This window comes from Orycteropus afer, unplaced genomic scaffold (assembly GCF_000298275.1).
Source record: "Orycteropus afer afer isolate SDZICR_OR568_19922 unplaced genomic scaffold, OryAfe1.0 scaffold00175, whole genome shotgun sequence".
Taxonomy (NCBI): domain Eukaryota; kingdom Metazoa; phylum Chordata; class Mammalia; order Tubulidentata; family Orycteropodidae; genus Orycteropus; species Orycteropus afer.
This window is the reverse complement of record NW_006921762.1, coordinates 1,819,044-1,830,100: the sequence shown is the minus strand read 5'-3', so window position 1 is coordinate 1,830,100 and position 11,057 is coordinate 1,819,044. Positions and strand designations below refer to the sequence as shown.

The window sequence follows — 11,057 nt, the reverse complement described above, 5'->3', positions numbered from 1 at the left end:
TAGCGACCCCTTGGGTTTCCAAGGCGGTATCACTACAGAAGTAGATTGCCCAATCTTCCTTCCAAGGAGTGACTGGTGGGTTTGAACTGCCAGGCTTCTGGTTAGCAGTCAACTGCCTTAGGCACTACGCTACCAGAGCTCCTACTTGGCAAAGTAGAGGGTCGGTAAAAAAGGGGAAGACCCTTAACAAGATGGATTGACACAGTGGCAACAACAATGGGCTCAAGCATGGCGATGATTGTGAGGGTGGCGCAGGACCAGGCAGTGTTTTGTTCTGTTGTTCATAGAGTTGCTACGAGTCAGAAGAAACTCAACAGCACCTAACAACAACAAAGTTACATCAAGAAATGGTGGAGCTCTTGTTTAACCCAAAATGATTGCATAGAAAGCCAAACAAATATGATTATTTTGATCAGTCCAGACCTCAACTACCATCAATTTAAAAACTTCTTGGTTCCTGGACTACAGACATAATGTTTTATATAGAGAGAACTGACAGCTTCTACTCCCAGGATATTTTTCTTCCTGAAGAACATATTAGAGCAGATGCAGAAATTTATTGAAATATAATTGCTTTGAGATATAAGGAGTCAGGAACTGAGAGAATGTATTATACAAACCCAGGGAAAAGGAGAAATTTGTATATGAAGACCAAATTCTTTTATCCAAAGGCAACTCGTAGGAAAAGTTTATAGCGATGAGACTATAAACACTGGCTTTGTCTGAAAACCGTACTTCTCATTAAATGCTATTAGCTCATTTATGGAATTTTAGGAAACTTATTTAAAGTCTTAAATTCTTCCAATCATCTACCAGACTTTGAAGTTTGTTGAGGTCATCACTTGGACTGTGTGTACTGTCCTTTTAGGAACTATACCATACTAGTTGTCTTTGAGTTGCTTTGGACTCACAGTCGCCCTATGTGTGTTCAATAGGTTTTTTTTAATAGCTGATTTTTCAGAAGTAGATTGTCAAGTTTTCTTCCAAGGCACCTCTGGGTGAACTCAAATTTCCAGCCTTTTGGTTAGTAGTCAAAGTGTCAACGCTTCATACTACTCAGGGACTCCTGTCAGGAAGTAGACACTGGTAATGCTATACTCTTCTTTCATCTCTCTTCTAAAGAAATTGACAGCCCAGCAAACCTGGTGACAGATCGGGTGACTGAGAACACGGCCACTGTCTCCTGGGACCCAGTGCAGGCTGTCATTGACAGGTACATGGTGCGCTACACTTCTGCCGACGGAGACACCAAGGATGTTCCTGTGGGGAAGGATCAGAGCAGCACAAAACTGACAGACTTGAGGCCAGGAGTGGAGTATACGGTGCATGTGTGGGCTCAGAAGGGGAGCCAGGAGAGCAAGAAAGTGGATACCAAGGCCCCAACAGGTAACAAGAGAGGAGAATGGGTTGTTGTTGTTGTTGTTTGCCGTCGAGTCAGCCCTGACTCATAGGGACCCCTCCTTGGGTTTCCAAGGCAGTATCACTATGGAAGTAGGATTGCCCAACCTTCCTTCCGAGGAGTGGCTGGTGGGTTTGAACCGCCAGCCTTCTGGTGAGCAGTCAAGTGCCTTAGGCACTATGCTACTACAGCTCCTGGGAGGAGAATGGGTAACTATCCTAGTTACTGACGGAAGGTAAACTGGAATTGAATTTTGAACCTGTGGGTTTGGATATGCATGGTACCACAGGATGTGGCTTGAGCTAAGGAACTTTGCACTTAGAAGTCTTAACAATCAAAGAAAGACAGTGAGCTGTAGAGGAGATCACAGAGAACTGCTCTTCTCTGACAGCGAGGAGCTGTTCATGAAGCTCTCAGTCCACCAGAAGAGAGAAGTAACATGTGGTAGCCATGTTCTTATCAGACTCATCAAAGACATTTAGAGGATCTGGTCATTCCATTGTTTTGATATTTTTTTAAAATGGACTTTATTTTTCAAGGAGTTTTAGGTTTACAGAAAAATTGTGCAGAAAGCACAGAGAGTTCCCATAAGCCCTCCCACTCCCTCTACACCTAGTTTCTCCTATTATTAACATCTTGTATTGATGAGGTACATTTGTTACAATTGATGAGCCAATATTGATGCATTATTTTTAACCAAAGTCCATAGTTTACATTAGGGCTTCTTTGTGTTGTACAGTTTGGGTTTTAACAAATGCTTAATGTCTTGTGCCCACCATTGCAGTATCACACAGAATATTTTTACTGCCCTTAAAATGTTCTTTACTTTACCTACTCATCCCTCTTCTACTCCCTCTGAGCCCCTGGCAACCACTGATCTTCCCACTGTCTCTATAGTTTTGCCTTTTCCAAAATGTCATAGTTGGAATCATGCAGTACATAATTCTTTCAGAGTGACTTCTTTCATTTAGCAGTGTGTATTTAAGGCTTCTCCATGTCTGTTTGTGGCTCAATGACTCATTTTGTTTTATTGCCAAATAATATGTACCACAGTTTGTTTATCCACTTACCTGTTGAAGAACATCTTGGTTGCTTCTAATTTTTGTTGATCAAAACTGCTATAACTTCAACATGCAGCTTTGATGATATTGTATAATGCTTATCAGTGAAGAAGTAGCCATTGATAAAATGATACATAAATTAGGTACTGAACATCATGGCAGATGTTGTTTAAGTGGTGATTTTGACATGCCATAATGTGGCTCAGTAGATACTATTGTTCCCACGCTTTAGGGATCTGTAAGCCAAGAAAGTATCTCAAGTTTATAGTGATTAGTCTTTTGAAACTGAGAACCAAGGATTACTTTTTCCCTCAACTCCTACCTGACACCCAGGATGAGAACACCGAGGGTGTTTGGGACCATAAAGATCATGATCATAGAATGTGAGTATATCTTCCATGACTACAAAATTTAGGCTTTCTCAAACATTTTCTTAAAGAAATTGACAGCCCCAAAAATCTGGTGATGGACCAAGTGACAGAGAACACGGCTACTGTCTCCTGGGACCCCGTGCAAGCTGCCATTGACAGGTACATGGTGCGCTATACCTCTGCCGATGGAGAGACCAAGGAGGTCCCTGTGGGAAAGGATCAGAGGAGCACGGAGCTGACGGGCCTGATGCCAGGTGTGGAGTACAAAGTATACGTGTGGGCCCAGAAGGGGAGTCGGGAGAGCAAGAAAGCCGACACTAAGGCCCCAACAGGTACTGGAGCACACACTACCATGTGTCATTGCTAGCTTTGTCTAGGTTGCTTTTCCTTCTTTGACTGTGTAAGAATGGGAGATTTTATGGAAGAGCAGATTAGTGTCCCTCCATAATAAATTATGCACTCTTCAATTTCTTTTAATGGCCTCTCTTTAAATGAGTATCTCCTATTGTGGTCTCCAAGCTTTGTTCTTTAAAGATTGACGATTATTGCTCATAGTCCCCTGCTCTTTATCTGCTTGCGTCTTCTTTGAAATCACACATGAAATGCTCCACCTTAATAAGAGATACATGTGAAGAGTGCTGAAGGAGGCAGGCTGGTGAGTTGTGATTCTAAAACTTGATGTTCTTCCTTCTTGCCTGTTTAAACCCTTTCTGTGGAGCCAGTTTTGATTTCTGCCCTTTGGATGAAAATTTTAGGCAGATACCATAACATTTTATTAGCTAAAAATGAGCATGTATCGAGTCATTTTTATTCATATAAATGTGTTATGTTAGTAATTAAAATGTCCATTTCTGTGTATATTGTTTCTGTGTACATATTTCACTTAAAATGAAAGCTTCTCCTCTTCATCAGCTTGGGTCACTGTCAACAGTGGGAAGGGGGACATGATTGGTTTCTCTTGTGTTTCCATCCTGCACTTCAAACCCTGTTCTCCTTACTTGGTAATTGCAGTTTCTGATGGATTTATGCTTGGTGAAGCTGGGAGGGAGAAGAGGTGAGGGATCAGGAAGGAAAAAACAAAGGGATCATGGAAAACCTTTTACTTGACTATAAGTCATGGCTAACTTGAGCCTCTCATGGGACCTGGTATGTGTTTAAACTAACTCTCATAGAGCTCTTCTGTGAGTTCTTCTGAGACACCTCTCTTGGGGATCTCACTGTAGTGATCCTGTGGGCACATGTATCTTTCCTCCTAGTCTCTTGTTCCCCAGCTTTTTTTCCCACTTTACCGCCGTAGGTGATCCTTTTGGATAGCTTCTAAAACAACCCTAGGTCACTCTTCTTTGCTTGGCGCACATCTGGTCCATGGGAAAGCTCATGGATCCTTTGCTCACTCAACTAGATGCACAGGTCTTTTGCAATGCTGCAGCCTCTTTTTGCTTTGTATCAGAACAATCACCTATATTCTCACTTCTTAGGATCTTTACGCATGTGTCCAATACCAGCCCGCTATGTTGCTCAAGGGAGCTCTGGTAGCATAGTGGCTAAGACACTTGCCTGCTAACCAGGCGGCTGGCGGTTCAAACCCACCAGCCACTCCTCAGAAAGAAGGCAATCCTACTTCCATAGTGATACTGCCTCGGAAACCCAAGGAGGGGTCGCCATGAGTCGGGTTTGACTCGACAGCACATAACAACAACAACAATGTTGCTCAAAGGATCTCTGGTGGCATAGTGCCTAAGGCATTTGACTGCTAACCAGAAGGCTGGCGGTTCAAACCCACCAGCCATTCCTTGGAAGGAAGATGGGGCAATCTACTTCCGTAGTGATACTGCCTCGGAAACCCAAGGAGGGGTCGCTATGAGTCAGGACGGACTCAACGGCACATAACAACAATAACAACATGTTGCTTAAGCTTGAGGGCAGGGTTTCTCAACCTCAGTGCTGTTGACATTTTGAGTCAGATAATTCTTTGTAGTGAGGGATATATCGAGCATTTTAGGATGTTTAGCAGCATCTTGAGCCTTTACCTACTAGATGCCAGTAGCATCCTCCCAGTTGTGACAGCCAAAGTCTCCAGACATTGCCAATCACCCCAGTCAAGACTCACTGCTCTAGGGTATATACAGAATAACAAGCTCTTTAAGTGATCCCATTGAAACTACTTACTTGAGGCTTGAGGTCCACCCATGCGTAGCTCTCACCAAAGAAGTTAGCTCTGTCAGCCCCACCTCTTTGGACTCTCCAGCCTCTTTGATTAACTGGAGGTCATTGGTCAGCCAAGGGTCACAGAACTGTTGGTCCTGTCTTAGTTGTAGGTCCTCAGCTTGGAATATAGTCACAATTTTGGGGGGAGCGTAGCCTAAATCAAGTCAAGAATAGACCCATGTTAACACACCATCTCATGTATGTAATAGGATTTATGAGCAAATTACTTTGGGGAAATGGCTTTTGCAGTGAACTGTTTGGAGTAAAGGAATGTTATTTTGTTGGTGAATATATTTCTGAGTACCTCCTGTGTGCATGGTATGGAAGAGCATGTTGTTGTTGTTATGTGCTGTCGAGTAGGATCCGACTCATAACGACCCCTCCTTGGGTTTCCAAGGCAGTATCACTATGGAAGTAGATTGCCCCATCTTCCTTCCAAGGAGTGGCTGGTGGATGTGAACCGAGCACAATCTCTGGTATTTAAAAACAGTAATAATGATATCATTAGTAATACAGTCTGTGAGCAGTGGGCATCTACTCTGTGACAGGAACTAATCTAAGGGTTTTTACATGTTACTGTCTCATATAATACCCACAACACCTCTATAGGATATGTACTATTATTATCTCCCTCCTCTTTTTTTTTTTTTTTGGCTGTGGGGGAAATTGAGGTAGAGATGCTTATTTGCCCTTGATGCTACTTTGAAGCATGGAGTGAATATTCACTGTAAACACTATAATCCTTTACATTTTTCAAAGCCCCTTTTTATGTGACATTTTAATCTTGGTTTTCTGAGAAACCCAGAGGGATAAATACCATAACTATTAACAGCTCCACTTTACAGATGAAAAACTCAAACATAGAGAAGGGAAGTGACTTGTCCAAGGTCATAAAACAAGTTTAATTTATGAAATTAGATGCACATATTAGTGCTTAAAGGAAACTTGAATTCCAGTCAGCCTGAACTCCATATTTCACAGATGAGGAAACTGAGTTCCAGCCAGAGCAGCTGAGTTATTCAGGAGCACAGCAGGCTGAGAGCAGAGCTGGGATTAGATCATTGGTCTCCAGGCTCTAGCCCATAGTTCCTCATGCCCCTCTGCTCTGCCTTTTTGGTATTTAACTAGATAGAACCAGCTCTTCTGACTCTGAATCTAGTGTTCATTTTCCTCTTCTGTGCTGTCTCCAGCTATGGGTACAAGGTCTAGGTCCACGAAACAACTAAACACCAAGAGCATTTGAGATGGTAAAACCACAAGAATATGAAATGGCTTTTACCCCCAGTGAAATGGACACAAGATCTAACTCTTTGGTGCCTGCTAATAGTGTTCATTGATCAATATTTACCTTTCAGATATCGACAGCCCCAGAAACCTGGTGACGGATCGGGTGACAGAGAACACAGCCACCGTCTCCTGGGACCCAGTGCAAGCTGTCATTGATAGGTATGTGGTGCGCTACACCTCTGCCGATGGAGAAACCAAGGAGATCCCTGTGGGGAAGGATCAAAGCCGCACAGAACTGACGAGCCTGAGGCCGGGTGTGGAGTATACAGTGTATGTGTGGGCCCAGAAGGAGAGCCAGGAGAGCAAAAAAGCCAATACCAAGGCCCCAACAGGTAATGGAACATCATTCTTTGGTGATGTAACACCTGTCATAATAAGCCTATGGTTGGACAAGTTTTTGTTTTCCTTCTCTGACACTGGCAGAATTGATGATTTGTAGAGGAGAAGGATAGTAGACCTCTGATTTATTGCATACACCATCCCTCACTTCCCTTTAACATAGTCTCTCAAAATAAGGATCTCCTATTTGGCCCCATACTTGGCCTTGTAAAGATTAATGGTGATTGGTCACATCCACATACTCTTCCTGCAATTGTGTATTTCCTTTGTCATCAATCACTAAATGTTTCTTTTTGAAAGGGAGGAAATAAATAGGAGCCATATATGTTAGGATGTGTGAGTGAAGTGCTTAGAGAAATGGCTTTTTCTGTGAACTTTTTGGAACAAGGAAAGGTTATTGCCTTCTTAGTGGATAAACCCTCTCTTGAATACCTACTGTGTGTCCGGTATTGAAGAGTCTAAGTTTGTACTTATATATAATAACAATTTGTAATTTTGAAAACTTTTTCATATATCTTTCCTAATTTTTAATAATGGTTTTATTGATATAAATTTACCTACTATAAAATGTACAGTGCAGTGGTATTAGCATATTCACAGAGTTGTGTAACCATCATCGCTAATTTTAGGACATTTTCATCATTGCAGAAAGAAATCTCATACCTATTAGTGGTCATACCCCATTTCTTCCTTCCTAACCTGTCATCCCCTGGGCACTCACTGTTTTCTATCTTATAGATTTGGTGATTCTGAACATTTCATAAAGGAAATCATATAACATATGGCCCTTTGTGACTGGCTTCTTTCACTTAGCATTCTATTTTGAAGGTTGTAGTGTCTATCAGTACTTTTATTTCTTTTTATTGGCAAATAATATTTCATTGTATGGATATATACTATATTTTATTTATCCATTCATCAGTTGAAAGACATTTGGATTGTTTCCACTTTTTAGCTATCATAATAATGCTACTATGAATATCTGTGTATAAGTTTTTATGTGGACATATATTTTCATTTCTCTCACGTATACACTAAGAGTGGAATTGTGGAGTTTAATGGTAACTCTATGTTTAATGTTTTGAGGAACTGCCAAACTGTTTCCCAAAAGAATTGTACCACTTTACATTCCACCAACATTTTTTCCTTATTTACTTGATTCTCAGGGAATTTGTCTTGAGGTAGATAGAGTAGAAATCAATATCCCATTTTTTTAGATGAGGAATTTCAAATACAGAAAAATGATTGATTCCTATAGGGTCACAAAGTTAGCTAATATTTTATAGAATCAGATTCATGGGATATTCATGGAATATTATGGCATCAAAATCTATTTAAACTCCACATTTTACAGATAAGGAAACTGAGGCCCAGTCAGGGTCAGCTGAATTGTCCAGGGCTACAACTGGCTGACAGCAGAACTGGGACTAGATCCCTGGTCTCTTGGCTCCAGCCCACAGCTCCTCCTGTCCCTTTGTTCTACCTCTGTGCTCTGGGACTAGAACTGGCTGTTCTGACTCTGAATATAGTGTTCATTTGCCTCTCCTGTGCTGCCTCCTTGAGGATCTAAGAGGTCAGCTATGGAGATAAGTTTTATGTCCATGAAACAATGAATGCCAATAAGAGCATTTGACATTGGAAAGCCACAAGTTTAAGAATTGGTCTCATCTTCAGTGAAATGAAGACAAGATCTGACTCTTTGGTGACTGTTGATAGTGTTTATTGATCAACATTTTCATTTCAGACATTGACAGCCCCAAAAACCTGGTGATGGACCGGGTGACAGAGAACACAGCCACCATCTCCTGGGATCCAGTGCAGGCTGTCATTGATGGGTACATGGTGCGCTACACCTCTGCTGATGGAGAGACCAAGGATATCCCTGTGGGGAAGGATCAAAGCAGCACAAACATTTTGGGCTTGAGGCCAGGCATGGACTACACGGTGTACGTGTGGGCCCAGAAGGGGAGCCAGGAGAGCAAGAAAGCCAATACCAAGGCCCCAACAGGTAAGTGAGCATCGGTCTTTGGTGATGTAACACCTGTCATGCTAACCCTATGGTTGATGAAGTTTTTGTTTTCCTTCTCTGACACTGGCAGAATTGATGATTTATGGAAGAGCAGGATCATAATCTTCCATAAATGGCTGCACAAGCAGCCCTCACTTCCCTTCAGCTGGTTTTCATGTCTATTCATTCAGCAAGGGAATATGGAGCCCCTACTGTGTAAAAGTCCTTGGGTGATACAAATAATTAGCATGCTTAGCTGCTAATCAAAAGGTTGAAGGTTCATGTCTATTTGGGAGTCTCCAGAAGTGATTTTGCTGTGATTGGTTGGTCACGTCCATCTACTTCTTCTCTGATTCCCTGAATCCTTTGCTGTAGACAGTACAGAGGGCTGTCACTGAGTTCCTTAATGGGAACAGAAAATGAAAATCAAATATCATTAATGTTAAGACTTGTTGTTGTTGTTCTTATGTGCCGTTGAGTCGGACCTGACTCATAGCGAGACTAGCATGCTAAAAATTCAACTTTAACAAAGTGGACTTTACATCTACCATAGCAAGTAGATTTGTGTGGTTTGTTTCACTGCAAATGAGTCATATTATAATTTTGGTTTTGAGGATAAAGATAACTTCAGTATTATCTTCTTCCCTTATTGTTGTAAAAGATATAATAGATGACCATATTTTGTATAGTGATTTAGTCAACATTATAAGTGAAACTATGATAGGTTTAAGAATATTAAAACAGAGCTTTACTTTTTGCTGATTCATTTAACAAATAATTTACTGAGTAATTTACATATGCCCTCTGGTATACTAGGCACTGGGAACAAAAAAGAGGACAGGTTGCAGCCTTGCTCTTCTAGACATTTATATTGGATCTGGCTTTTAGAATCTCCTTGTATGAAATAATAGGCCTTCACTGAAATGAAGCTAGATGGAAAGTTGTTAGGTTCTTGTGAGTAGAGCCCAAGTTCTTTAGCACTGTGCTTTGTACACTACCTAGCACCATGTGTGGTCTGCATAGCATACCACTTGCCATTGAGTTGGTTCCAATTCATGGTGGCCTCACGTGCATTAGAGAACTGCTCTCTATAGGCTTTTCAATCGCTGGATTTTTGGAAGTATGGCCAGGACTTTCTTTTGAGGTAACTCTGGGTACACTTGAACCTCCAACTTTTTTTTTTTTTTTAATTGTGATTTGGGTGAAAGTTTACAGAGCAAATTCACTTTCTGTACAGCAGTTCACATACACTTTGTCTCATGACATTGACCACAATTTACCACAATGCAACAGCTCCCCTCCCACTTCCTCCCGATAGTTACCTCTTCCCTGTGTCCATCCCTCCATGCACTCCTGCCCCCTGAGTGTCTCCCTGTGCATAAACTGCCTTTCTTTCTCCCATGATTGTTCTATCCAAGGAGTGTATCTACTTCAGGTAAATGCTCAACTCATATGCCTGTCTTTCATTTGGCTGGAAGCCACAGGTGTGGTTCAGTTCCAGACTTAAAGTGGAGCTAGGGGTCATAGTCTCAGTGGTTCCACCAGGCTCTGTCAGACCAGCAAACCTGGTCTCCTTCCACCCCCCCTTTTTTTCTTTTCCATATGATTTTGAGTTTTGTTCCACATTGTTCTCCCTCTCTATCCGGGATCTTCTACATAGATCCCCCTCTGAATGGTTGACGGTGGTAGCCGGGCACCATCTGGTTCTTCTGATGTCTTAGTCGTATAAGCTGTGGATTGCATGGTGTCCCAGTCACTAAGACTAATTGTTTCCATGAACCTTTGGTTCTCTTCATTCTTCACTGCTCTGGATGAGGATAAACCCACCATTGCATCTAGATAGCTGCTTGCAAGCTTTTAAGATCCCAGTCGCTACTCGCCAAAGTAGGAGGTAGAACAATGTTTTGTGTAGTATCTTATGCCAATTGAGCTTGATGTCCCCTGCAACTATAGTCCCGAGCCCACAGATTCAGCTACTCAGTCCCGCTGGGTAGCTGGCTGTGACCAAGAAGTGACTACAATCTTGTCCTTTGTCAGCTCTATTACACACCTGGGAATTCTTACAGAACATATAAATACACTTGCAGAACCACTGTCTGCCAACCCTATACGTGGTCTTGGGTACACTCCCTGCTGCATAGACATAGCTAATAGTTCAGCCTGTCCACCATCTATCCACCTGTATACTCATGTTTGCCTTCACTGACAACGTAGTACTGTATGTGCAAATGGGTTCATCTATGTTGTCTGTACCTCCCATGTACCTCTCTATGTCTTCCTATTCCTCAGTGCCACCATGTTGATCACTCACATTTGGTACATTGCCCTTCTCTTCACCCGAATCAGTACTTATCTCTACCTGTCCAACAGTGATCCCTCCCCTC

At 42.0% G+C, this 11,057-nt stretch overlaps 1 protein-coding gene across 1 annotated transcript in view; it reads left to right on the top strand.

Moving 5' to 3' along the window:
* Positions 1-11,057, top strand: part of TNN (tenascin N) — an 83,365-nt gene that overhangs the window by 26,048 nt on the left and 46,260 nt on the right. The window contains exons 7-9 of the mRNA XM_042781814.1: positions 1,123-1,386; positions 2,900-3,163; positions 6,395-6,658. Of these exons, the coding sequence (XP_042637748.1) occupies positions 1,123-1,386; positions 2,900-3,163; positions 6,395-6,658 (792 nt within the window). The remainder of the gene's footprint in view (positions 1-1,122; positions 1,387-2,899; positions 3,164-6,394; positions 6,659-11,057) is intronic.